General features: G+C 44.8%; 1 protein-coding gene across 1 annotated transcript in view; it reads right to left on the reverse strand.

Annotated features, from left to right (window-relative positions):
• Positions 1-27,088, reverse strand: part of RAD54L2 (RAD54 like 2) — a 784,453-nt gene that overhangs the window by 192,363 nt on the left and 565,002 nt on the right. The window contains exons 15-16 of the mRNA XM_069206800.1: positions 17,408-17,507; positions 7,816-8,021 (exon numbers count right to left, since the gene is read on the reverse strand). Of these exons, the coding sequence (XP_069062901.1) occupies positions 7,816-8,021; positions 17,408-17,507 (306 nt within the window). The remainder of the gene's footprint in view (positions 1-7,815; positions 8,022-17,407; positions 17,508-27,088) is intronic.

Here is a 27,088-nt window from a genome sequence, read left to right on the forward strand (position 1 = left end):
AGGTGTTGGATCGCCACCAGGCGAGTCGGGGTCGCCGGGTGCAGTGTTGCAAGTCTCACGCTTCTTGCGGGGAGCTTGCAGGGTTCTTTAAAGTTGCTGGAAATAAAGTTGCAGCTTTTCTTGGAGCAGGTCCGCTGTCCTCGGGAGTTTCTTGTCTTTTCGAAGCAGGGGCAGTCCTCAGAGGATGTCGAGGTCGCTGGTCCCTTTGGAAGGCGTCGCTGGAGCAGGATCTTTGGAAGGCAGGAGACAGGCCGGTGAGTTTCTGGAGCCAAGGCAGTTGTCGTCTTCTGGTCTTCCGCTGCAGGGGTTTTCAGCTGGGCAGTCCTTCTTCTTGTAGTTGCAGGAATCTAATTTTCTAGGGTTCAGGGTAGCCCTTAAATACTAAATTTAAGGGCGTGTTTAGGTCTGGGGGGTTAGTAGCCAATGGCTACTAGCCCTGAGGGTGGGTACACCCTCTTTGTGCCTCCTCCCAAGGGGAGGGGGTCACAATCCTAACCCTATTGGGGGAATCCTCCATCTGCAAGATGGAGGATTTCTAAAAGTTAGAGTCACCTCAGCTCAGGACACCTTAGGGGCTGTCCTGACTGGCCAGTGACTCCTCCTTGTTTTTCTCATTATCTTCTCCGGCCTTGCCGCCAAAAGTGGGGCCTGGCCGGAGGGGGCGGGCAACTCCACTAGCTGGAGTGTCCTGCTGGGTTGGCACAAAGGAGGTGAGCCTTTGAGGCTCACCGCCAGGTGTGACAATTCCTGCCTGGGGGAGGTGTTAGCATCTCCACCCAGTGCAGGCTTTGTTACTGGCCTCAGAGTGACAAAGGCACTCTCCCCATGGGGCCAGCAACATGTCTCGGTTTGTGGCAGGCTGCTAGAACTAGTCAGCCTACACAGACAGTCGGTTAAGTTTCAGGGGGCACCTCTAAGGTGCCCTCTGTGGTGTATTTTACAATAAAATGTACACTGGCATCAGTGTGCATTTATTGTGCTGAGAAGTTTGATACCAAACTTCCCAGTTTTCAGTGTAGCCATTATGGTGCTGTGGAGTTCGTGTTTGACAGACTCCCAGACCATATACTCTTATGGCTACCCTGCACTTACAATGTCTAAGGTTTTGTTTAGACACTGTAGGGGTACCATGCTCATGCACTGGTACCCTCACCTATGGTATAGGGCACCCTGCCTTAGGGCTGTAAGGCCTGCTAGAGGGGTGGCTTACCTATACTGCATAGGCAGTGAGAGGCTGGCATGGCACCCTGAGGGGAGTGCCATGTCGACTTACTCGTTTTGTCCTCACTAGCACACACAAGCTGGCAAGCAGTGTGTCTGTGCTGAGTGAGAGGTCTCCAGGGTGGCATAAGACATGCTGCAGCCCTTAGAGACCTTCCTTGGCATCAGGGCCCTTGGTACTAGAAGTACCAGTTACAAGGGACTTATCTGGATGCCAGGGTCTGCCAATTGTGGATACAAAAGTACAGGTTAGGGAAAGAACACTGGTGCTGGGGCCTGGTTAGCAGGCCTCAGCACACTTTCAATTGTAAACATAGCATCAGCAAAGGCAAAAAGTCAGGGGGCAACCATGCCAAGGAGGCATTTCCTTACAGTTTGTATGATCTGATTTGTGTGATTTGAGCACTCTATTAACGAATGGGCCTTGATTAGCCAGTCGTCTAGATATGGGAACACATGTATTTGCTGCCTTCTGATGTGTGCAGCGACTACCGCTAGACATTTGGTAAAGACTCTTGGTGCGGTTGTTAATCCGAAAGGCAGTACCTTGAATTGGTAATGTATTCCTTTGAATACAAACCTTAGGTATTTCCTGTGCGATGGGTGTATTGGTATATGGAAATACGCGTCCTTGAGGTCTAAAGTTGACATGTAGTCGTGTAGTTTTAGCAATGGTAATACTTCTTGTAGTGTGACCATGTGAAAGTGGTCTGATTTGATGAATGTGTTCACTATTCTGAGGTCTAGGATTGGTCTCAGCGTTTTGTCCTTCTTTGGTATCAGAAAGTACAGTGAGTAAACTCCTGTGTTTATTTGTGTGTTTGGCACTAATTCGATTGCATTCTTTTGCAATAGTGCCTGCACTTCTATCTCCAGGAGATTGAAATGATGATTTGTCAAATTTGGTGCTTTTGGTGGTATGTTTGGAGGGAATTGTAGAAATTCTATGCAATAACCATGTTGGATAATTGCTAGAACCCAAGTGTCTGTAGTGATTTCCTCCCATGCTTTGTAATAATGACTTATTCTTCCCCCCACTGGTGTTGTGTGGAGGGGGTGAGTGACATGTGAGTCACTGCTTAGTAGTAGGGGTTTTGGGGCTTTGAAATTTTCCTCTATTCCTAGGGAATTGCCCTCCTCTATATTGTCCCCGAAAACCTCCTCTGTACTGTCCCTGGTAACTGGACGGTGTTGCCTGTGAGGTGCTGGCTTGTGTGCTCTGACCCCGAAACCCCCCTCTAAAGGGTGTTTTACGGAATGTGCTGTAATTCCCTCTGCTCTGCGGGGAGTAGAGTGCGCCCATGGCTTTAGCAGTGTCCGTGTCTTTTTTGAGTTTCTCAATCGCTGTGTCCACTTCTGGACCGAACAGTTCTTTTTCGTTAAAAGGCATATTGAGAACTGCTTGCTGAATCTCTGGTTTAAATCCAGACGTTCGGAGCCATGCATGCCTTCTGATAGTTACAGATGTATTAATTGTCCGTGCAGCTGTATCTGCAGCGTCCATGGAGGAGCGGATTTGGTTGTTGGAAATGGTCTGTCCCTCCTCAACCACTTGTTTTGCCCTATTTTGTAGGTCCTTGGGCAGATGGTCAATGAGATGTTGCATCTCATCCCAATGGGCTCTGTCATAGCGCGCAAGTAGTGCCTGGGAGTTAGCGATGCGCCACTGGTTTGCAGCTTGTGCTGCGACTCTTTTACCAGCTGCATCAAACTTGCGGCTTTCTTTATCTGGGGGTGGTGCATCTCCAGATGTGTGGGAGTTGGCCCTTTTCCTAGCTGCTCCTACAACGACAGAGTCTGGTGGCAGCTGTGTAGTGATGAAAGCCGGGTCTGTAGGAGGCGCCTTATACTTCTTTTCCACTCTTGGTGTGATTGCCCTACTTTTGACCGGCTCCTTAAAGATTTCTTTTGCGTGCCGGAGCATACCAGGGAGCATAGGCAGGCTTTGGTAGGAGATGTGGGTGGAGGAGAGTGTGTTGAATAAAAAGTCATCCTCGACCTGTTCTGAGTGGAGGCTTACATTGTGAAATTGTGCTGCTCTAGCCACCACTTGAGAATACGCAGTGCTGTCCTCTGGTGGAGATGGCTTCGTAGGGTATGCCTCCGGACTGTTATCTGACACTGGGGCGTCGTAGAAGTCCCATGCGTCTTGATCTTGGTCACCCTGGCTCATGGTGGTGTGAGCTGGGGAATGTGATGGAGTTTGTGCTGGTGAGACGTTAATCACAGGTGGAGGAGAGGGTGGTGGGGTAACTTTTTTCACCACTTTTGTTTGTGGTGTTTGTTCAGTTTGGAACTCCAATCTTCTCTTTCTTCTAATAGGGGGAAGGGTGCTTATTTTTCCTGTCCCCTGCTGTATGAAAATACGCTTTTGCGTATGGTCTACATCCGTTGAGTGTAGTTCTTCCTCAAACCTATGCTTTTGCATTTGGGAGGTTAGCGAGTGCTCTTCTGTATAAGAGCCTGAAACTGGGTCGGTTGCAGTTTGTTTTGGCACCGAAACCCTGTCTGCATCTTTTTTCGGCTCCGAGGTGGCTTTTCTTTTTCGGGGCCGAAACCTCTTGGCGTCGATCTTCTTCGGTGCCGCTGTCTCGGCGTCGAGCCGTGTCTACACCGGTATCTCGGTGTCGATGCTTGTCTCCAGCACTTTCTCGGTCCCGAGAAGGCTGCGTGCCGGTGTCTCGACCGGAGTCGGACGATCTCAGCACTGTTTGGGCCTTTTTCGGTGCCGACGGTCGGTCACCGAATTTATGGGTCGAGCCATGGCCTTATGGCAGTGGCGTCCCCTGGGCCTTGTAAATCTTCTTTTGAGTGGTTTTCGACGTCCTACTCACGGTTTGTGTATCGTCGAATCCTTCGGAGTCCGATTCTTGGATCGAAAAGGATCCCTCCTCTTCTTGTTCCTCGAACTCCCGGTGGGCTGTCGGCGCGGACGCCATCTGAAGTCTTCTGGCTCGACGGTCTCGGAGAGTTTTTCGGGACCGGAACGCACGACAGGCCTCGCAGGTGTCTTCGCTGTGCTCAGGTGACAGGCACAGGTTGCAGACCAAGTGTTGGTCTGTATAGGGGTATTTATTGTGGCATTTGGGACAGAAACGGAACGGGGTCCGTTCCATCGGCGTTCTTCTGCACGCGGTCGGGCCGACCAGGCCCCGACGGGGGATCGAAAAAATTACCCCGAAGGGCACCGGAGGTCTTCGATCTTAGACGCGGTGTTGAATCTAACTACGCCGACCCCGAACGCAACAATACCGACGAAAATCTTCCGAAATTAGCTATATTTCCGTTCCGAAACTCGGAGCGACAGGAACACGTCCGAACCCGATGGCGGAAAAAAAAACAATCGAAGATGGAGTCGACGCCCATGCGCAATGGAGACAAAAGGAGGAGTCACTCGGTCCCGTGACTCGAAAGACTTCTTCGAAGAAAAACAACTTGTAACACTCCGGCCCAACACCAGATGGCGAGCTATGCAAAACATGCGTATCTACAGCGACAGATGCCATCGAACATATATTTTTGATATATAAAAAACACTGGTCTGGAGTTAAGTCATTGAGTGTGTGCTTCCTCTATTGTCTGTGTGTGTACAACAAATGCTTTGCACTACCCTCTGATAAACCCAACTGTTCGACCACACTACCACAAAATAGAGCGTTCATAATATTTACGTTAGCCTCTGTTAAGCCTCTGGGGAACCCCTGGACTCTGTGCACACTATATCCCATTTTGATATAATATATACAGAGCCAGCTTCCTACAGAGACCCAGTGTTGTGTCAAACTGGTGTCCAAATGAAAACCACCATTCACATATTTACAGAAATACCATGCATAAACATACATCAGACACATCAAACACACACAAAACAAAAGAGGAGGAATATCTGTGATGGAACTGGACAGACCATTAACAGGTAGAGAATGCAGACAGCCTCATTATCCGGGTGCAATGATAATAATATTGCCATTATTGCATGTCATGTCATAGTCTGGTATGAGGGAGAGCTAGCCACTCACACTCACGTTTTGAGTTCAAATCTGTGTTACTTAACTGCAAACAGAGTCGGTGTTTTGCAAATGACTATGGAGCACCTTTAGTTGACTTGTAGATTGCCAAGTCCAGGAGAAACACAGGAGATGACATAAACCAAGAGAATGACATGAAGCAAGTGTTTTTGAACCCATGCAAAACAGCCGAAGAGTACACTGAATTGTGAGAAAAAGGGTATGCAGTTTCTACTTGGCAATATTAAGGAATATCCACACCACTGAAGTTTTAAAATATATTCTTGAGGGGTTCCTTGCAAAACCATTTGTACTTTCTCACGCAATCCACTAGATTTACTTTTTAGACAAGGAGGCATTCAAGATCTGGTCTATGTTGGTGAGTAGCTTTAGTGTTGATGTAGCCACTACAAAACCTGATTAATAATCTGCCAGAAAACATGTTTGAAATTGGAAAACATATTTTGGGTGTTTGCCTTTTATGAAATGGGTGCTGCTTGACTAGTTTTTAGTAAGTCTAGGAACACCCTTTGAGTGAGAGAGGAGTGATCACATCACACCTTTCAGACCAGGCTGTTTCAAATAGGTGAAAGGTGGCTTTATGGTTTTTACCAATATGATACGATGGCATAGTTGGTGGATGTGATGCCTTTTATGGCTTCATGAGCCCATCACTAACACTGATAGAGGTGTTCCAAGTTTTTTTTTTACTGGGGGCATGGGAGAGTTTCATGAGGGTCAGGATAAATGGGACATTTCCTCTTAAAGACTTTATATTCCTTGTAACCTTTGAGAGGTTGAAGTGAAGACACCAAGTTTGCATGCAAGTACCTGAATAACATGATAGCGAGTATGAAAGAAATATTCAGTGTTCTTGTCAATAGCTGGATATTAGTGGTGAGTATCAATTGCCAGCACTCTCAACGTTTTTAGCATCTATCCAGTCCAGGTAATTTTTCCATGCATTATTTACAATATACCAGGAAGTTGGCAGGGTTATTTTCATCCAACTCTGGTTTCTTTAGCAGTATTTTGGTAAAAGAGCATTTTAACCGTGGTAAGCTAGGCCCTGATTATAATTCGTGCAGCTTCGGCAACAAGTTTAAGTGGTAGGATTTCATTGAACATTGCTTGGGTAATGGGTCAGTCTTTTAAGTACTTCTGAAAAACCTCCTTGGCAGGGAACTATGCAAAGAGTAGTATTGTTTTCCTAAGGACTGCATCATAGTTGTACAGCTGACCGATGTGTCAGTTTCTACTGTAATGGTAAAGGTTTATTTTCCATCTTTATTTGGATTACCTATTGGCAGCTTCAAAGATCGCAAGCCTCTTGGAGAACCATTCTGCAAAAGTTACGAGTAGAATCTGTTTTCATTGCCTGATCCTATAATTTGCTGACTTTTGAAATCACTGATGTCATGCAGCATAAACTTTAAAAAGTAGCTTTCAAGGTAGCTATTATAATTGCCCAGAATGCCCATTTCCAATTTCTTCCAGCCCCACTCCAGCTTTCTTGGAGGATGTTTTAATGGAGGTTAGAAAGTGGTTATTTTGCCAGTGGTGCTGAGGATTCCATCAAGGTTGTGCCTTGCAGAGTGTGTTGGGTAGATAATGAGCTGCATCTGTTTAAAAGCCTGAAACCTTTTACTGAAGGTTGGTCAATTTTGTTTTTAGCATGAGCTATATATTGAAGTAGCCCAAAACAATCAGATTTAGATGTTATAGCCTGATGAAAATGGTATCAGAATTTAAAAAAAAAGTATTCTAAAGAGGTGTGAGTGGTACATTAGTACGAAGGAGATTAAGTCACTGGCGAAGGGTAATGTATGTAGGAGACATTTGCATTCCTGTGAATAGTATAATGTAGGTGCAAGGTATTTACGGACACCTAGCATATGACTCCTCCTGCACTTTTGTATGGGCGTTTTTTCAGAATGATCTTATACCTGGTGGTTTTGCTCTATTGCCAGTGGAGGCTGCTCATCAGATAGGTAGGTTTCAGTTCAGAAGAATCAATCTTGATGCATGTCCTGTATAAGGTCATATATGTAATGTCTATATTTTGATAGAACTTGAACTGATGAGAATGCTTTTTTGGTATTTTGTTCTCAAATATCGGATGACTGGATTTGGCAGACTGGTGATTTTCTGGTGAATTAAGATTGCCCTTGCCTTCATAGTTCAATGTACATTCTTGTTGTTGTTCGAAGTTTTGTCATGAAGTGCTGTTTGACAACATACTTCATTTGATGATGGGTGAAGCACATACTGGATTTTAATTTTGTTGGTGCCGTGACAAGTAGGATAGTGGAGTAAGCAAAATGCCCTTTGAGAGAGCTGGGTAAGACATAGTTGAATGGGAAGTACATGATCACAAGAGAAGAGTCGGATTGATTTTTTAAATTTCTATTAAACAACTCAAGTGCAATAATATTTTATAAACAATGGCCTATTAACGTGCCACAGCTCCTTTAGAGCCTGTAAGAATCCAGCATCTTTAAATGCACAGTAGCCCGATCCTTACTCTTGTTTATTCAAGCAGAGCACAAAAGCACACGTCTACCCAGCAAACAAACAAAACACATACCTGACATGCCCTGCTTGGTGATCTGCCGGTCATAGATCTTCTTTTCTAGAGTGTAATCAGACACAAGGCGGTAGATGTGGCAAGGCTTCTTCTGTCCATATCGGTAAACACGGCAGACGGCTTGCGCATCGTGACATGGATTCCAAGAAGCATCAAATACCACTACCCGATTTGCACCAATAAGGTTCACTCCAAGGCAGCCCGCTCTTTAATAGAAAAACAGGAAGAGATAACTTAACAGACTATGGAAGCAGTATACAGAGATGGAGAAAGGAGACAAAGTGATTTCACATAACTCAATGCCCGATTTCAGAAGCATATATGTCATGCACTTCTTTCTTTATTTTTTGTCTTGGGACATTTCTCTTTTTTAAATTATTTCTTTATTTTACTGTGGTTGTTAATATAGCCATCACCTATTGCCAAGTGGGTAGAAGCATACGTACTGGTGTATGCACGTTACAGAATCATGGATGAACTTTTACAAAGGAGTGTGAAGAAAGATAGGTATGGGCAGAAGATGAATACAAACAGAACAGAAGGCTGAGATGGACAATGGCAGGGAGAGGAAGACCTTAACTAGTGATGTTCAGGGGGGAAATGAGGCAGGATTAGCAAGATGTATTGGAAGGATAGGAGATTTTCAGATCTGTTTTAAGTCAGGTGGTGTAGTGAACAGTCTGACATGAACAGACAATTTATTCTCAATGAAGAAATTGCAGCGCAAGACTCGTCTTCTCATTGCTTCATTAGGCTAGGTAATCTCCAGTTTCCTCGGTACTGGACTGACCCTAGTGCAGTTGCATCTTGAGTTACGGGTTTTCAGCTAAGTAGCCAATTTTGCTGGGAAGTCTGAACTTGTACAAAATGCAAAGTGATCTGAGCCAGGACGGGGCGCCAATGACAATCCCGCAGGGCGCAAGTAAAAGAAATAGGAAGGAATCAATGTGTAATCCAATGCATTTGACAATAGTAGAGTGGCAGTAACCAACTGCATATTATAAAGTCACACTCTGATGTGCGGCTGCCACGTGCCATAATCTGTAAGAATTAACTCTGTTTTGGATAAATACATTTTGAGGCTAACAGACATCGTTCAGGACACAGTGAGGTCGAAGAAACATTTTGGATAGTGCATGTCAAATGCTGATGAGACAACCGAGTATCAATAGCATACTAATAAATAAATAGTGATTGCCTGACTGGCAAGTCTCCAAGAGGCCCGATCTAATGAGTGAAAATCTTTGGAGCAGGGATAAAAGTTTGAGGGACTCCTTATATGGCAGAATGCTAGTGCTGATCATTTTGGAGAAAGTTTATCAGGGCAAACTTTCTTCTCCGTGCTACGGAGGAGGACAGAATCAGTTCAGCACTGTTTCTGTGATGCCATAAAGCATAGAAAGGGGATTGAACAGAGTTTAATAATCAACTGGATCAACAGCAGTTGAGATATCAACGGGGACCACGAGGGTGAGGGTCATCTCTGTCAATTATATTCAGGGCTATGACAACGACCTAGATTGTGACGGTCATGCAGCCAAGAGAAACGTGACTGCAATGAGTGAAGCAGACTGGAGTTTGAGAGGTCATGAGTTGGAAGGGCTGCTGTTCTTTTCACCAACTTGGTGAAAAAGGGAAAGGTATTGCTGAGTGGGTAGCAGTTGATCTATAAGTGAGATTACTTTCAGTAGAGGAAGACCATGTCCTTTTTTTTCGGGGGGGTGGGGGGGAGTGTGACATGCTATACTGGCAAATTTCCAGGTATTGACTTTAACAGTCAACTACCTTGAAAATAGAAACAAAATCACTAGAAAACAAAACTAATGATCTGAAAAAATACTTTCACCAATCTATTTTAAAAGAAGGATGAGGAACACATATGGATAATGTGGTTTAATAGGATTAAGCCTGAAAAGATGTGCAAACTGTAGAGCTCCTTTAGCCACAGCATACAAACAGTATCCCAACATTCGCTGCAGGTGGCAACTGAGCCAGTTCTTTTTCACAGTGAAGGATCATGTTAGAACCAAGGGCAATAACCTTTGCCTCTTCTCTGGCAGAGAGGCGTATGCTTATGACTATAATAAGATTGTCATGGGGAGAACTAGGATTACAGGTAACTATTCCTTCTCCAGGGAATGTTCATTATTAGTCATTAACACTGAATACAACAGCATGCCGATCCCTTTTAAATGGGGAGAACAAAGGTAAAGGGAAGATGACAACAGCGTACTTTCAAAATATATTCTGCAGAGACGCCTGTCCCACTTGGGCATCTGTTCTGGAATCTGTGTCTAGATACTAATTCTTAGTGAAAGTACTAACAGACCATGCAGTGGCTGCTATATCAGTGATGGAAATGTTTCTCCATAGTGTTGGAGGAACAGCTATACTTCATGACGAATTGGGGTCTACCAAATAAAGACGTGTCAGAATTAAATTAGCAAACTACAGGATATAACCCCCTCACAAATGGATTGCTTTGAAATGGCAAATCCAATTCGTAAAGGACCATAATTAAAGGGATGGTGAGTTTCTACAATGCCTACCGTTAGGTCTAATTAAAATTAATTTTAGAACACTTATGACATCAAGGGAATGTAAAGCTCTTTCACTGCTTGAGTTACATGAAAGAGCAGACTGAACTTTTGGACGGAAACTACGGTGAGTCCTCATTACTACAATGTCTTTATGGAAAACAGAGTAACTTTCCTTACAGCATAGGCCCTGGATAGCACTAATCCTATGGGTGAAAGCTATTGCCAGTAGAACAGCTGCCTTCCAAGGCGTACAATGCAGAAATACCTCTGAATAGGTTCAAAAAGGGGACACAATAGTTTAAACAAATCTACATTCAACTACCGCAGATGGGAAGCTCTCCTTATTGTAGGGCCTATCTTTGGAATCCCTTCAAAGAAATCTCTTCCCTTAAAATGAATTAAACATTCTAGTGGAGGTCTGTCTGGTTTCTGCCAAAATGTTAAAACAACCTACTGGCTGATTTAAAAGGCTATTTCAAGAGTTAAGGAGCCAGCTGGCAAAGCTAAAAAATGTAAGGAGATTATGACCCAGGATCTGTGCCCCTGACCTTGAAGAGGAGGTCTGGTCTAGCCTGCATGGCAGTCTCTTGTGTGGGCTTTCCAAGAGGTGTAAAGGGTCTGTGCGCCGCCACTGCCATGGCCACTCAGAAGCAATGAGGATTATCCTCCCTTGGTCCATCACTGGCTTGATGAGCCCTGATGGAATCAGTGAAATTGGAGGAAATGTGAAAACAAATGACTTTTACTAACTGATCAAAAGAGCATCCCCAGGGGCCCTCAGTTAGTAATATTTGGATGCATTACGGTTGTTGATGTTTACGAATAAGCAGACTTCTGGAAAATCTTACTTGCAGAAGATTTTGTGCAGGCCTTTGTCATTTATTCCCCCATTTGTGATTGTCTTGAATTATTCTGCTAAATTTTCTTCTGCATATTGTATTTCAGGTAGGTGGCCTGCTGTGACGATGAGGTACCTTTCAATCAGCTATCTCCAAATTTTCCAGAGGCTAGAGACAGAATTCAGGATCCCAAGCCCTACTTGCTTGTTGAGATTTTAAAAAAAACTGTAGTGGTATTGCTGTTGTGAAGCTCAGCAGAAACGACCTAAGGACTGGAAGATTCACTCGCAGTTCCCGAAGCTTTATATGATGGTTCTTTACTTTTACCCACCCCAGTCTGAAACTGAAGACCATCCACGTAGGTATCAGCAGAACATCTGTCACCATGGCCGGAGTCTCTAGTTAAAAAGGGACATCGTTGAGAATTTGAATGATCTACACCCCTAAAGAAGGGAGTTGACTGCATCCTGCGAAACAGACAGTTTGTTCTTCAAACTGCTAGAGAGCTGGTACCGTTGGTCTTCCAGACACTGCTAACTGTCCTTATCTGCAGGCCAGTCCTTTGATCGAGAACACTGTCTGAAGCCAAGAAGTGAAGAAGTTTGGCATGCTGGGGGTTTCATCCTTCACAGCTTCTGACACTTCAGATAGATAAAGTCTCTCCTATGAAGCTTACATTCTTCTTACTGATATGGGAAAGGTAATCTGAGGATTGCAATGGAATTGTAGTAGACTTGGCATGACTCACTCTGAGCCACAGTTGATGAAACATAAATAGTGCCTTGTAATTATGTGAGGTTTATTGAGGTATTGATACTTTTATATACAGGTCGATTAGGTATGGATATACGTAGATTCCCGTACTTCTGATGTGTTCTCCAACCACTGCTATGCCCTTGCAAAAGGTCTGTGGTGCTTGTTCGATCCTGAAAGGCAGAACTTTGTATTGATAACGTGAAATGCCCACCAGAAACCTCAAGAATGTTACGCGTCCAAGCGATACGGAAATGAAAGTACACATCTTGAAGATCTATGATAATCATTCAATTTCACTGAAAGAGTTAGGGGTATAATTGTTGAAGTGCCAGCATGCAATTTTTTTCTTTATGTATTTTGTTGTTGTATTGCCGTCTAGGAATGGACGGCGTTCCTGTTTTCATCCTTTCTTTGGAATCACACAGTGGCACAAGTAAGCCCTCTTTCCTTTCTCGTGAAGAGGGTCCAGTTCCACTGTTTCTTTGATGGTAGGTGTGCTGACTGCCAAACGTAGCAACTCTAGATGGTAAAAGAGAAGTAGTCTTTGGCAGATTTGATGGAGAAAGTGACTTACACCTCAGAAAATAGCCATTATTCACAATATTGAGCCTGTGTTTAATTTTTACCTCCTCTCTACCGGTTGATTGCTTATGCTTCTCCTGACTGGAGCAGCCAACATAAGTGGGAGAAAGGGAGAGTCGTGTATGGAAGGCTTTCTGGTGGCAGTTGATGTTTGAGGCTGCCTTTTCCTTTCACTGTCATTTGAGGTTAGACAGTTCTGATGCTGTCGTTGCTGATGGAATTGCTACGACCACTGACGCTTTTGAATCCTCTGCTGAGGATAATGCCACTTGCAAACTTTGTACGAATGCTTCATGTATTAGTTACGTTTCTTTGGGTCGAATACTTTCAGTGACTTTAACTCAGTTTTCACATACTCTATTCCATTGTCCGCGTGGGCCCAAAACAAAGTGTTTGCAGAGAATGGAATGTTTAAAATCACTGTGAGCCTTTGACCCTAAATCGCTCAGGCAGGGCCATGAAGCTCGACAAAAGGCCAGATCATAACAGTATCCATGGGCAGTTAAGTCAGTGGATTCGGCAGCAGCACTATTCACTTGACTGGAGTCCAACACACTCCTGAAGCCTTAACTTCTACAGGAAGTTTTTCTTGAAACCTCCGAAAAGTCCCCCAGATAGACCAATCATAATGCCAAAGGAAGGCAGTGGCACTCGCTATTTTCATGGGAGTTGCTGATGTTACATAAAACTTTCTACAGAGTGCGTCCATTTTCTTATTCTATTTCTCAAGAGGCACTATCGAGGAGGAGGATGTGGGATGGTGTTTTCTTGATGTAGTCATTATAACTGAATCTGGTGAAGGGTCTGCACACAAGAGGAGGAGATCCTACTCTGGTAGCTTGAACCTCTTTTGCAGCGATGTTACAGCAGGTTTAGCTGAAACTAGAAACAACTCCACTGCCGGTTAAGAGATAAAAAAACCCAAGGGTAGCAAAGGACGAGCAGAGGAAAGGTGGTGCAGCTTTTTGAGACTGAGAAGATTTAGGTTGGGCTATTGATCTTGAGCTTATTTACACCTCTCAACTAGATCTCATTGAAGATGGTAATGTAATCAATAAGTGAAGCCCTCATCAGTGGGGAATCTGAAGGGGTTGGAAAGTATTGATGAACATAGAATGAAGAAGAGGCGGTGCAATGAGAACATCTGGAGTGTCTTGTTGATCCTGACTGACATGCTGTTCTTGAACAGCAGGGAGACCTGCTGCTGTGTTGAGAGTAATGCGGTGAAGTAGATATTTGACTACTATTTCACTGAATGGTGATGCTTAATCTGACTTCTAAAGTGCCTTCTTGTTTTTCTGGATCTAGGTCTTGAAGATCTCGGAATTTGTGTCACTGGAGAATCCATAGGAGGCTGAGGCACATAAGTTGGAAGAAGTGTAGGTGGGGGTAGGGCTGTAGGAGGATGAGCTATAGGCACGTTAGAAGGGGTATGCTGAGGTGACATTGAAAGCACTAGGGATGCCGGTGCTACTCCAGAGGCCATATGCTCTGACATGCAAACTGAGGCAGAGAAAAGTATTACCACTTCATATACTTCCCTGGGCAGCCAATAAGTTGTGGAGTAATCAGATTCTAGTGTTAGTGGAGCCCTTCTATAACTTGGTGACACACTTCCATTAAGATGGAATTATATGCTTGGTGAAGAATCCCTTGACATTGAAAACGTCTTCAATGTCAACAGCCTTGTTCTCGATATTGGCCTTCCTCTCCTCATGGTTGAGTCAGCCTAGGCTTGTGAGCAAGTTGTGACAGACCCTTTATTTGTTTTCATGGGCCTCAACGTCGACTGGGTCCGTCATGGGACCCCTGCCTGGATTTCCCCCACAAACAGTACTTGGAATTTAGAAAGGCGCGTTGGTAGAGGGAAGTTTCTCTCAGTGTCCCTCAGATCTGCCTGACGTCTCCTTCACACCTGCACTGTTATTCCTGAAGGCAATACAGATTTATCTTCACAGTTTTCTTCAAGGTACTCCCTGAAATCATATTATTGAAGTCAAAGGAGTCAGGGCAGGGAGAATTAGATAGGCAGGCAATACAGAGAGCATGTGTGTCTGTCTGGGCATTCTCACACCTTTAGGACACTTCATAAACAAAGATGGCATGTGTTCAAGTAAAACATCATTTCTTTTAGAAAACAGAAAAAAAGGTGCTTTCAGTCCCTAAAGACGCCAAGCGAAATAGATCGTGTTAGTTTCGGAAAGGTTTCCAAAAGGAAAAAAACTTCAAACAGTTGAAGCTCCTTGCTCCAGGACTGTGTTATCAGGAACCAAAAACTTTTCAGTTTTCAGCTATACGGACTACATTGTCCTATTTTATCTAATTTTTCCTCAAAAAAACAATTGGGAAACTAATGTTTCAGGTCACTAGGTTTTTGCCAATAACTTAGTTTCTTTTTTAAAAATAGTTGCTTTTTAAGGTAAATACTCAGATATTGACCAAACAGCCTATCCCCAGCCATTGTAAAACATTTCTTCTGTAATGACATTTTTTTTGTGCAAAATGCAAGCTTATGTTTTTTATATATGTTTCGTTAAAAGTGCTGCTGGGTCCCACAGGAGTTGGGTAATTCAGTGCTTATGACTGTAAGGCAGATGGTGGTAACTTTCCAGTGGAAGATGGATTAACATCATGATAGGAGTGGTTTTATACAGGAATTGACAGCAATTAACAACTTTACACTTGATACCAATGACAGTCTTGATCTAGTAATTTGAGTCTGCTTTGTGGATGGTGCTTTTGTGGGTGTCCTACTGTGACCAAAGAGGTATTCATGTGTATGAGATACAAAGCTGGTCCTTTACTGCTTTTTCAATTTACATACATGGCTGAAACTAAGTTCCTGTGTGTACCACAGTGTTGAATTTTGGTTTGCATAACTCTGTGCAGTTAGGGGCATGAAGTCAGTGAAAACCTCTGAGATTGGAGATATGATCATCAAAGAGTGTTCACAGTATTTGCCGGGGTTGGAGTTAAGTAGCCACTGTCTTCTTAAGGGTGTGTATGGGAATACTTCAAAAGGACCGCAGGCAAAATTTGCAAACAGTATTCAAAGAGTCTAGGTGGCAAACTGCAAAAAGGTATAGGAAGGTAGTTGGTCTTACCGTGGGTTGGGGTGGAGTGTTGACTGTAGGCAAACTAGAGTGGTAGTCAATGAGATCCAGGTTATTACCACACATTGTAGGGATTCAGTCTTAGTTCAATGCGGGTGTAAATAAAGGCAGTTAAAATCACTAACAAAGTTATTTCTGAGTGACAGAGACAAATAACATGGCATGAAGTTGGAGACAAACTTCTTTTTTATACCCACTGGAGAAGATGATGAAAGGAGAGAATAACTGGATGAGACGGACAGGCATGCTGCAAAACGTTCAAACGTGAGGGTAAAAGGGAATCTGAAGTGTGTGAAAGGTGGTGCTTTTGTATGTGGCGTTGCTGGATTATGATGAAGTTATTTAGGAAGAGGTCATCAAAGATGGTGGATTGTCATGTCTATACACAATGAGAGCAGACAAATACCAAATCTGCTTGCAGGCCGTTATGATCATGTGAGTGTGACGGGTTAATGAGTTGATGTAGTTGAAGTTGGAGCCATGCTTTTGCATGGTGATCAGTTTTTGTTTTTGTGCGGCTGGGCCAGTGCTTGGATGGGAAGTATGGTGTGGAGAGCAAGATCACATTGATTACTTTGTGAGTAAAGCAGCATAGACCTGACCAACTCTGTTTTTCCTGATCATAATTGGGCCAACAGGGAGTTGCCACAGGAACTGCATAGGGCTTTTGCTCAGATGCCCAAGTATGTGCAGCATGAGACTGAGTCAGTAAAGCCTCAATAAATAGCTTCAAATTCTCTTTACTTGTAGCATGGGGAACGTGGATCCAAGATAAGTGACTTTGCAGCTGCAATTACCTTCGTTGCATTATGTCCATGGACTTTAGTTGTGACAATCTGCTTACCAAATGTTTACTACTCCACAATAAATAGGTTGGTAGTTTTAGGGATGAGCTCCACATGACGCAACTGAAAAAACTCAAATATGCAACGTGCCAGTGCAAAAAAAAAAAATTATCAGATCTCCTCCTAAGATTCTGACCGCAAAGGCTACATTCCAGTGCCCGTGCAAACAGATGTTTGCAAAACCACTGTAATTCCGAGTTGTAAAGTAATTATCACACCCTCGCCAGTTTCTAGTTACAGATTTCAGCAGGTCAAATTTGGTGAAATTTATAGGTGGAAAGGACCAGGACAAAAAGTGGAAACATGCAGAGTTCTGGCTGTTGAATGCTGATTCTGCACGTTATTCCTCATTTCCAAGCTGAAAACTTGCAATGTAAGGAATTTAGCATACTTGGCAAATACCTCACTTCTGGTATCTGGTATTTAGCGAGTGTGGTAAATACCCCACATTATCCTTTGCAACCAGGGCCGAAGTCCTAATCCTGTAACACAGTACTCCAAAACTACATTAGCCAATAGACCAGTCTCCAACGAAGAGTAGTTTCAGTTGATATATGTGAGATTCAGACTTCAACACTTGATGGAGTTTTCATATGTGCTTACAGTTGGGATGCAGGTCTTCTGGTGTGACCCAACCCCGCCAACATTTGGATAGAATGAGACAAACGTGTACAGAGGTATGGGTTCAAATATATTGAAATACTGGAATAGAAGTGATTAAACATGTGAAAGCACAAAGACCAGACACAGTGGGTCAGGAAAGGAAAAGTAAGGGGGTGCCTCCGCCACCTGGTCCTGTCACTTTGATGACAACAGAATCACTATGCGGTCATGTGAAATGCATTGTTTTGTTGTTTTTGTGAAAACTGATAATCAATAATAATTTTAAAAAAGAAAGTGAAAGAATAGATACTCACCGGGTGGAAAGCAGGAAGAGCCAGGCCTGCGTATTTTCGGGGTCATTAAAGAGGTTGATCAATCGTTCCCTTTCTGAAGCAGAAGTGCTACCATCCAGCCCTGTGGAGTAAAGTTAGAGGGTTGAAGGACCTCAGTCCACAGGCAATGTCTAGCAACCCAACAATTACACTGCTATGGGTGAAAGCTCTTCAGTGATCAGACAATGGACAACAAAAATATGCTGGATGCACAAGTCTGTGTGCCTTATTTCGACACACAAACAGGTCCCACAGATAATGAAAGCACAGGCCTCTCTGAATTTACACCACTGTTAATCAACATCATCGCCTAATGCTTTAGAGCACACCCACAAGCAATGATATGCCACTGCAGCCCAACTCTTTTCTGCAGTTAAATATTATGGACAACCCTGTATTCCTCAGTACCTAACATAACAGCGAGTTTAGAGAAGAAAGGTTCTTACAGGCTAATTAAAGCATGTTATGTGCAAACTTCAGAAGAGAATGTACACCCTATCAGTGTTAAATACTTAGAAGAGATAAGCACAGACCCTTATACAGGCAGTCCAAAAGTTCTTATTTGTTGACGTTTCGACCACTAGATAATTAATTGTGCATTTGAATAGACAAGTGATTCTCTCGACTGTACAAACTGAGGAGCCATTTGCATGGTTGTTTCCTTAAGATCAAGAATTATATGGTATAGAGTTTTCCCAGCCACTGCTGACAAGATTCCCCTTGTTTCAATATGATGGTGAGATCATCTAAATTACTATCCTGATGAAGAGGTCGCCAAATTAATTATTTATACTATTATTAAAGAACTATACAATCATACATTAACTCGTAGTAGTCACCTGGCAGCCATTTGTCTGTTATCCTTATTTAAGTTGTTCGGGTCACCCTTTCTTTAGTTTCCTACAACTCACATATACTTTATCATCATGTTTATCGTTTTGAGCACCCCCCTAATGCTGTTTATATTAGTAAAAAAATGTCATTTTAAAGACAAATAATAAAGTGCAGTACTGTATTATACTGTGGTCCGTGTGATTATCTTTCTGCAGGAATTAATGCTGAGGGAGGATGTGCCTAAAACCTTCTAAAGTTTGTACTTGACTGTAGGAAGCTGGCCTGGTGTGTGGTGGGTATCTATGGTACTTAAACCTTATACCAGTTCCAGGTATCCCATCTTAGTGAAGTGTAGGCAGTGTCTAGAAGCCAGGCTCTCTAGAGGTAGCTGTGGATGGGCAGCAAAGGCTTATCTAGGGGACATGCAAAGCTCATGCAGTGCCACCTTAGTCACACAGCACTTACACACATGAAAGAAAGAACTCAGTTGTACAAAAATAAAGATACATGTGAATCTATGAAAGTGTCCAATACTGGGGAACTACCGTTACAGGTAAGTAACTTATTTCTTACTCCAGTATTGGAACTTTCATAGATTCACATGCTTGAACAGAGTAGCAAGCAGTAAGTAACACATTTTCTGTACCAAGAAATACTGTCTATCTTAATCATTATAAAACAGTGTCATTAGACAGTTACATGCAGAGCAATAAAATAACGCTTTAAACACAAATATATGAATATGCAAGAAAGGTACATTAATAACAACCAGAAAATGTGATTAAATCAGAAGCGGATGGAGGGAAACAAACAGCTCACCTTATCTGAACAAACGTTAAAGAACTGAGAGTTCCATGTTTGGTACCCCCCACCTGCGGAAGACTGTATCCTGCGTTGTCTGGTTCAGCTCCCACTCGTGTGAAGATGTGCTTAGCCTGCTTAGTGAGTCTGTTGTGTTGTTGCTGACTCCCGAGAGATGTTCCGCCCGTATGTGCACTGAATTCACCAGGTCCAGATAAGCTGAGCTTCTGCTGAAAGTAAGCGAGACAGAGTTCCGCCTTGTTTGTTTATGTAGTACATGGTGGCCGCATTGTCCGTCCGGACCAGCACCGACGAACCTCGGATTCTCTGTAGAAAATCTTGTAGTGCAAGGTACACAGCTCTGAGTTTGAGGAGGATGATGTGCAGTGTTGCATGAGAAGTGGGCCATCTGCCACTGACTTGCAGATCCTGAAGACATGCTCCCCACCCCTCCATCGAAGCATCCGTTGTGATGGTGAACGGAGCAATTTGATTCAGAAACTCCAGACCTACTGAAATGTTTGCAGGCGTTGACCACCACTGGAGGGAGTGGACCATCCTTGGTGTTATGTGAATGATGTCGCCGAAGGACCCTTGCGTCTGCTTCCACTGTTTGTCGAGCTCTTCCTGAAGAGGACGCATCGAAGACGACCGTGCGGAACTAGGCTGATACAGGAGGACATCATCCCCAGTAACGATTTGAACCTCCAAACTGAAAGAGGCTTTTTTCTTCGAACTGAGTCTGACAAGGTCAAAAGCTTGAGTTCATGTACTTCTTCAGGAAAGGCTTTCACAAGAGTCGTGTTCAATATAGCACCCAAAAGCACTATCCTTCTAGTAGGTTGAAGCTGTGACTTGTCTCTGTTGAGAGTGAGACCTAATTGTTGGAAAAGACGTAATGTGGTCGTGAGGGAGTGACGTAGAGCAGAGATATTCAGAGCCTATAGTAACCAATCATCCAGATACGGGAATACCTGGTGCTTGAGACATCTCAGATATGCAGCCACTGGGGGTAAAGCCCTTTGTGAAAATCCAGGGGGCGGATATGAGTCCGAAGGGTAGCACTCTGAATTGAAAGTGCTGGCCGGCTACCTCGAATCTCAGAAATTTCCTGTGCTTGGGGTGAATGGGAACGTGGAAATACACATCCTGAAGATCTAGGAAAGCCATGAAATCGCTTCTGTTGATCCAGGATGGGCCTCCACAAACAGGACTTCTTTCTGATGAGGAAAAATCAAGAATAAAAACCTCTTCCTCGCTGCGAAGACGGTACCACCTCTATCGCCCCTTTGGACAACATGCCCGCGCTATCTCTAGGAGGAGGAGATGTTGATGTTGTTGACGATCCCGGGAAGGTGGAGTTTAGGGAGGCCTGGAAGTGAATTTTAGGAGATGGCAATGAGTTATGATATCCAGAACCCACTTGTCGCTTGTGATCTGACTCCAACAACGTAAGTGACGAGACAAGGAGGGAGGGGTAGCCAGCGCCTGGAGGCTGTCATTGCCTGCGTGAGGCGTCCTTGAACTGTCGTCCCGATCTACCCTCTAGGAGGTCTGCTGTATGCTGTCGCCAGAGGCTGTCATTTGTGGTTCCGGGGTCTGAATGACTGATACTTAGAGGAGTAGGTTGGATAACGAAAAGCCTGGAGCCACCTACAAAAGAGGAATGGCCTCTACCCCTGGCTCCGCGAAAGGGAGTACGCTTGTACTGTAGGGATCCCAATGTCCTGGTAGTATCCGTATCAGCCTTGATCGCCTAAAGGGCATCGTTGACATGCTTGCAGCACAGGTCTTGGCCATCGTACCGGAGATCCAGGATCTTTGTTTGGACATCAGGCCTAAAATTAGTGGCTTTGAGCCATCCCTGGCACCTTAAGACGGCTGAACCGGCCAGAAGCCTAAATCCCATGGCTGCAATGTCCAAGGTGCAGTCAATTACTTCTGCAGATGTTCCTTGACCTTCCATAACGATCTTTTTAGCGTCCAACATGTTGGTATGTGAAAGATCCTTTACAGAGTGGGAGATGTCAGACCACAGCTACCTGTCGTATCTGTCCAGTAGTGACAATGAATTTGCTGCACTGACCACAATTGCAGACATAGAAGAGAACCTCTTCCTGATATTGTCCAGGCGCTTTCCGTCCTTATCAGGAGGGGCCAATAAAGGAGCTGAAGAGATCGTGGAGTGTCTCTGGGCAGCCTGGGAAATCACAGAGTCTGGTTTTGGGTGACCCACTAGGCACGCTTCTGTTGCCTTATACTTCTTGTCCAACTTTGGCAACACCCCTGGAACTGTTGCTGGGTTTTTCATAATCTTCAGCCCCTGACTCCAGACATGCCCAATGATCGGGATAGCCCTAACGGATTTTCTGAGTGGCTCTTTAAAATCATACAGAAAACAGTCCTGCTGCGTAGATGGCAACTGCAGCTCAAACCTCATTGCAGCTTTCTCCAAGAGGTTATGTAAAAAGCCAATATACCCAGGAAGAGATTTGACTGCTAATGGCTCCGGTGAAGGGGGTGCCGGGAGCACATACTCATCCCAATCGTTCTGGTCAGAGAGAACCTCTCCTTCCTCTGCCGCTTCATCAGAAGAGGCCTGGACCTGAGGACTCTGCAGAGCCTGAAGAGGAACTTGTGGCGTCGTAGGAAAAACTGGCAGAGGTGCCGGAGTAGCTGGAGCAGAAACTGCTGGTGTGGGATCTTCCCCCGGCTGAGGGTAGAAACATTCTCTGTAGTCTGCCAGCATAGCCTGGAGTTCTGACACTTGACCAGAGGGCAGAGATACTGTTCCCTGCTGCTGTGGTACTGGGTCATAGTACTGTTGGCCATAATATGAATTGTCGTCCGAGTACTCCGGCATTTCATGTGTAGCTGTGAAGGACTTCTAGCTACTCCAAACATTGTATCTTGATCTGAGCCCTCATCATCATCGTCGCCATCTAAAAACCTAGATGGCTAGAGTCTTGAAACTTTGCTCAGTGACGTAACAGAAGGTGTTAAACGAGCTTTAGAGAGGTTTTTAAGCGGAGTATGTTGTGCAGGTTGACCCAAAAGTAACGTAGATGTCTGTCTTTTCGATGGAAGCAATCCTGGTGTTGAAGACAAGAAACTACTTGTTGCCGACGGGGCGTCGACAATACCATTGCCGCTGGAAACATTGTCGCCGACGACGGTTGGACCATCGACGAGAGCGTTGTCGATGGAGGCGTTGTCGGAATCATCTTCAACAGAGGTGTAGTCGACCAGAGCATCGTCGACGAGGGCATCGCTGACGGGTGTGTCGTCTGCGAGATGGGGGGCACCGTCGATGAGGATGATACTGTTGTCGACGAAGATCCTGCATCTGCTGCCGTCGATGTAGAGATGGTTACCACCACTGGCGTCACTGATGAAACAGCCTCGACAATGGCATTGTCGACAGTCCTGAGCTAGGCTTCTTAAATCTGTGAAGCACTTTAGGAGGAGTGGCCGGCTCTGAAGCAGTTTTCTTTGCTTTTTTGAGGGATTCTGTACCCAGTTTCTTCTTCTGTGGAGAGCCATGCTTTGATGTCTTTTGCGCCATTTTCCAAGGTGGCTCTTGCCCCTCAGAACTTTCTTTTTTTCTTTTAAGAGGTGTTTTTAGGGGCAGAAATAGAAGAGACACTGTCCTCATCAGAGGCAGAGTGTCCAATCTTACCTCTTTGCAGCCACAACAAAAGGCAACCCTCCCTGTCCTTCAGGGTCTTAGTAGAAAACTTCCTGCAGATTTTACAGTCCTTAGTCTTGTGGCTGGGGTACAGGCTGTAAATACACTCCTCCTGTGGATCCTCCACATACAATTTATTTTTTAAACTAGGCACATGATCTGAAAAGGCCTTTCTTGGTGTCTCTGAGATGGCAGCCAGTTTGAATCACCAGAGTAGATATAAATATCCCAAAACTGTAGAAACAGGTGTTCTGACACAATTTTGAGCAGAGCTCAAAGGAGACTCCTCAGCACAACGTGCGGTGGAAAATCTGAGGGAAGGCAGCTCCTCAGAGAAGGTTCTAGAGGGATGAGTCAATCTGATTGGTTTAAGTTTGATTTGGGTCTATTTTACAAAAAGACTATGATGGGTTATTGTATTGAGGCCTATTTCATGTATTGTGTGCATACATCTTCAGGCCGGGTTTTATATTCCACTGGGGACTCCCAACTCGACGACGGGGAAGTATTCAAGCATGTGGATCTATGAAAGTGTCCAACACTGGAGTAAGAACAGGTCAGCACTGCAGCCCAGAAGCAAATTCTTGATGGATACAGAAGATGTCCCACGCTTAAATGAAGATTGTAGACGGGTGTCGGTGCAGGAATTCCACTGACAAGACTTGGCAAAGGCAAATTCGCAGTTCGAGGAAAAGAGGTGATGCCGGGGACCAGCAAGGCCCAGGAGGACTCAACCCAGGAGGGGGAGTCACTGTGAATGCAGAGAGTCCACAGGAGCAGAGGCAGCACCCACAGGAGTCCCCCAAGACGAATACACAGAAGGTGCAAGGAGGAGCCCACGCAGCACTACAAAAGAGGATCCCACTCTGCAGGAGAACCACGCAGGAGGTCGGGATATGCAGAAGGAGTGCTGGAGACTAGAGCTGCACGTCGACTGAAGATTCCTTGGATGAGATGCAAACAAGCCTTGGCAGCTGCAGGAGACGCGGTGCACTGGGGTACTTTCCTGAGTGGGAAGGCAAAGGCTTACCTCCACCAAAGTTGGACAGCTGGCAGAGAAGACCAAAAGGACTACTCTGGACCACCACCCGTGAAGCAGGATCCACAAAGCCGGTCGCTGCTTGTTGTAGGTGCTTGCTGTTGCAGGGGACTGACTCCTTCACTCCAAGGGAGATTCCTTCTCCTCTTGTGCAGGCAGAAGAGTTGAAGTCTTCTGAGGATGCATGGCGGGGGAACAGTTGCAAAGCTGGCAGGCACTCTGGATACAATGTTGCAGAAGAGTCTTCCTCGTGGATCTGCAGCTTGTTGGTTCCTGGAGGATCCAGCCGTGGTTGCGATGGACAGAAGCCGAAGTAGAGGTTGCAAAGGAGTCTTGATGAAATCTTGCAAACCGAATCTGAGGACCCACCCCAGAGGAAGACCCTAAATAGCCCTGAGAGGGGGACTGGTCACAACCAGGTAAGCACCTATCAGGAGAGGGTTCTGACATCACCGGCCTGGTCACTCAGATGCTCCCAGAGTTGCCTGCCCACCTTAGAACCAAGATGGCAGAACCCAGGGACCCTCTGGAGGAGCTCTGAGCACCACCCCTGGGTTGGTGATGGACAGGGGAGTGGTTACTCCCCTTTCCATTGTCCAGTTTCACGCCAGAGCAGGGACTTGGGGTCTCTGAACTGGTGCAGACTGGTTTATGCACGGAGGGCACCAAATGTGCCCTTCAAAGCAAAACCAGTGACTTGGGTAGGCTACCCATCCCAAGTCAGTCACACCTATTTCCAAAGGGAGAGAGTGTAACATCTCTCTCCCAGAGGAAATCCTTTGTTCTGCCTTCCTGGGCTTGAGCAGATCAAGCAGCAGGAGGGCAGAAACCTGTCTGAGGGGGGCAGCAGCTGGGGGTCTTCTAAAGAGCCCCCCAGAGTGCATGGAATCATACAACCAATACTTGCAAAAGTATTGGGGTAGGATTCTGACATGTTTGATACCAAACATGCCTATGTTCGGAATTCCCATTATGTAGCTGGACATAGGTACTGACCTATGTCCAGTATACATATAAAATGGCATCCCTGCAGTCACGAAATACAGTGCAGTGCTAGTGCAGGGGTCCTGCCACACACAGGTACTTGCACTCTGCTCTCTGGGCTAGGAGGGCCTGCCATAGGGGTGACTTACAGTTACCTGGTAGTGAAAAGTGTGCATGCACCCTTTCACATAGGCTGCAATGGAAGGCCTGCAAAACACTGTCTGGGCTCCTAGGGGTGGCATACTACATGCTGCAGCCCACAGGGTTCCCTGGTACCCCAACGCCATGTACTATATACTAGGGACTTACATGGGGGTACCAGTGTGCCAAATGCAGTGTGAAAAAGGTTCTAGCAACCAAGTTAGAAAGCATAAACACTGGGGTTCTGGATAGCAGGATCCCAGTGAACACCATCACACACAGACAATAGGTAGAAAATGGGGGTAACCATGCCAAGAAAGAGGGCACTTTCCTACAATGACACTCTCAAATTAGTCCCACTATTTCCTAAACCAATTCTACTCTATAGCGTACCTCCTGTTACAGAACTATGACCTACATAACTCACTTCTAGCCTCCAACTCACTAACATTCTTCAAGCCTAGACTGTAGAACCCCAACTGGTTAAAATGCTAAGACTCAAACCCGGAGCGCAGCTACTTAACCTTAACCCCCAAAATGAAACCATTTTTCAATTCCATTACTATGACTCTCAAATAGCAGTATGAAAGCACCTCAAACCTAAAGTGTGGCACTCTACACTATTTTAGTACTGAAACCTCATAGGTACCTCTGGTAACGCATCTCATTCCAAACCTTCAGCAATTATTTTTACTTCAATAAAAAAAAGACTACACAGCCTTGCCAGTTCTTAACTGCAATATATTGTCAATAGTGTAGAAAAATAATTTAAAAAAATGAGTGATGTAAATGCATCTCAATCCTGGAGAACAGAGCATTAAAAAGTATTGTAATACACACTCCCTATTCCTAGTGCGGCCATTGCACCATAATTCTGAATTGCCATAGCCCCCACTGCTCTACTAGTGTTACTCAACAACTCAGTTCTGCCACTATATCAGTTTTGTTTCACTTTTAGCACATTATTCCAGTACAGACCACCTACAAAGAGAACTAACAATGGACTTAGGACCTTGCTTATGACATCTCCTTATATACAAGTACGTATCACCTAACCTCCACCCCACACCTCTGCCACTTACGTGCCAATACACCTCATTCCAGAACTTGAACACCTTTAGTTGTTACGGTAGGCTGATCACGTACAGCACTTTATATAGGTTTATAAAGCAAAATACTTCTCCACCAAATTATGCAGTAGTACACTTCAAAAACAAACTCAGTCAACAAAAATTACTAGAAAAATCCCAAGTGTCAGCACATAACGGTGAATTAACAATTAAAGACATTTAGCAAAGTACAAATAAGCTGTCATATACATCTCAACAACAAAGACCGCATATGCAGCTCGAAAAGCCTCATGAAGATCCGCATAAACTGTGGTTTACCTGAGGTGGGGTGCTGCAGTTTTGGTATGGTAAGGGCTGCATGGCTGAGACAGGAAGAAGTACATCTTTAAATATCCGGGGACTGTTTCTGGTCATGAAATTAGCACCTTGGACCTTCCCCAGATCAGTGTATATCTGGGCTTAAACCTAAAACACAGCATTTAACTCCTTTTCTGGAGCTACTTCTTTGAGCTGCTCTGTCGCCTGGGGCTGTGTAGGTGCACAGTAAAGGTCATCCAATTGATCTACAGGTGCCCCTCAGTGCGAGTTTGCATCAGGCATCGTATTTTGTCTCTATAAATCAGGCACCAGACAGGGCTGCCTTCTTTTTCCCTCCTGTTTGGTCCAGCATTGGAGCAGATTGCTATCCGACTACACTGTGGGTTGGGTGTGTGGCGTGTGCGTGGCGGTGGGGGCAGAGGGGAGACAGAATACACGCCATGTATCTATATGCAGGTGACATTCTGTTATGCCTCAAAGAGGTCAGTGGAGCCTGCTCAGACATGTTGCTGGGTCTCTGCGATTGCCATAAAGAATCTGGCCTGCTGGTCAACTGGCAGAAATCCTGCCTATTCCCTCTCTGTCCCACAGCTCCAGAAGCCAACTTGGCTATGGGTGGCAGCAGGCAACAGCAAACCTTCCAATTCAGCCTTGCTTGAGGGTAATATAAGTTCGCATTCATTGTAACAGGGTGTACTGCCCGTTTGCACCTGCTTAAAGGTACGACTGGCAAAAACAAGGACAGCGCGCCTTATATGTAATATTGGCCCAGGATGGAATTGAACTTC

This window comes from Pleurodeles waltl, chromosome 9 (genome assembly GCF_031143425.1).
Source record: "Pleurodeles waltl isolate 20211129_DDA chromosome 9, aPleWal1.hap1.20221129, whole genome shotgun sequence".
Taxonomy (NCBI): Eukaryota; Metazoa; Chordata; class Amphibia; order Caudata; family Salamandridae; genus Pleurodeles; species Pleurodeles waltl.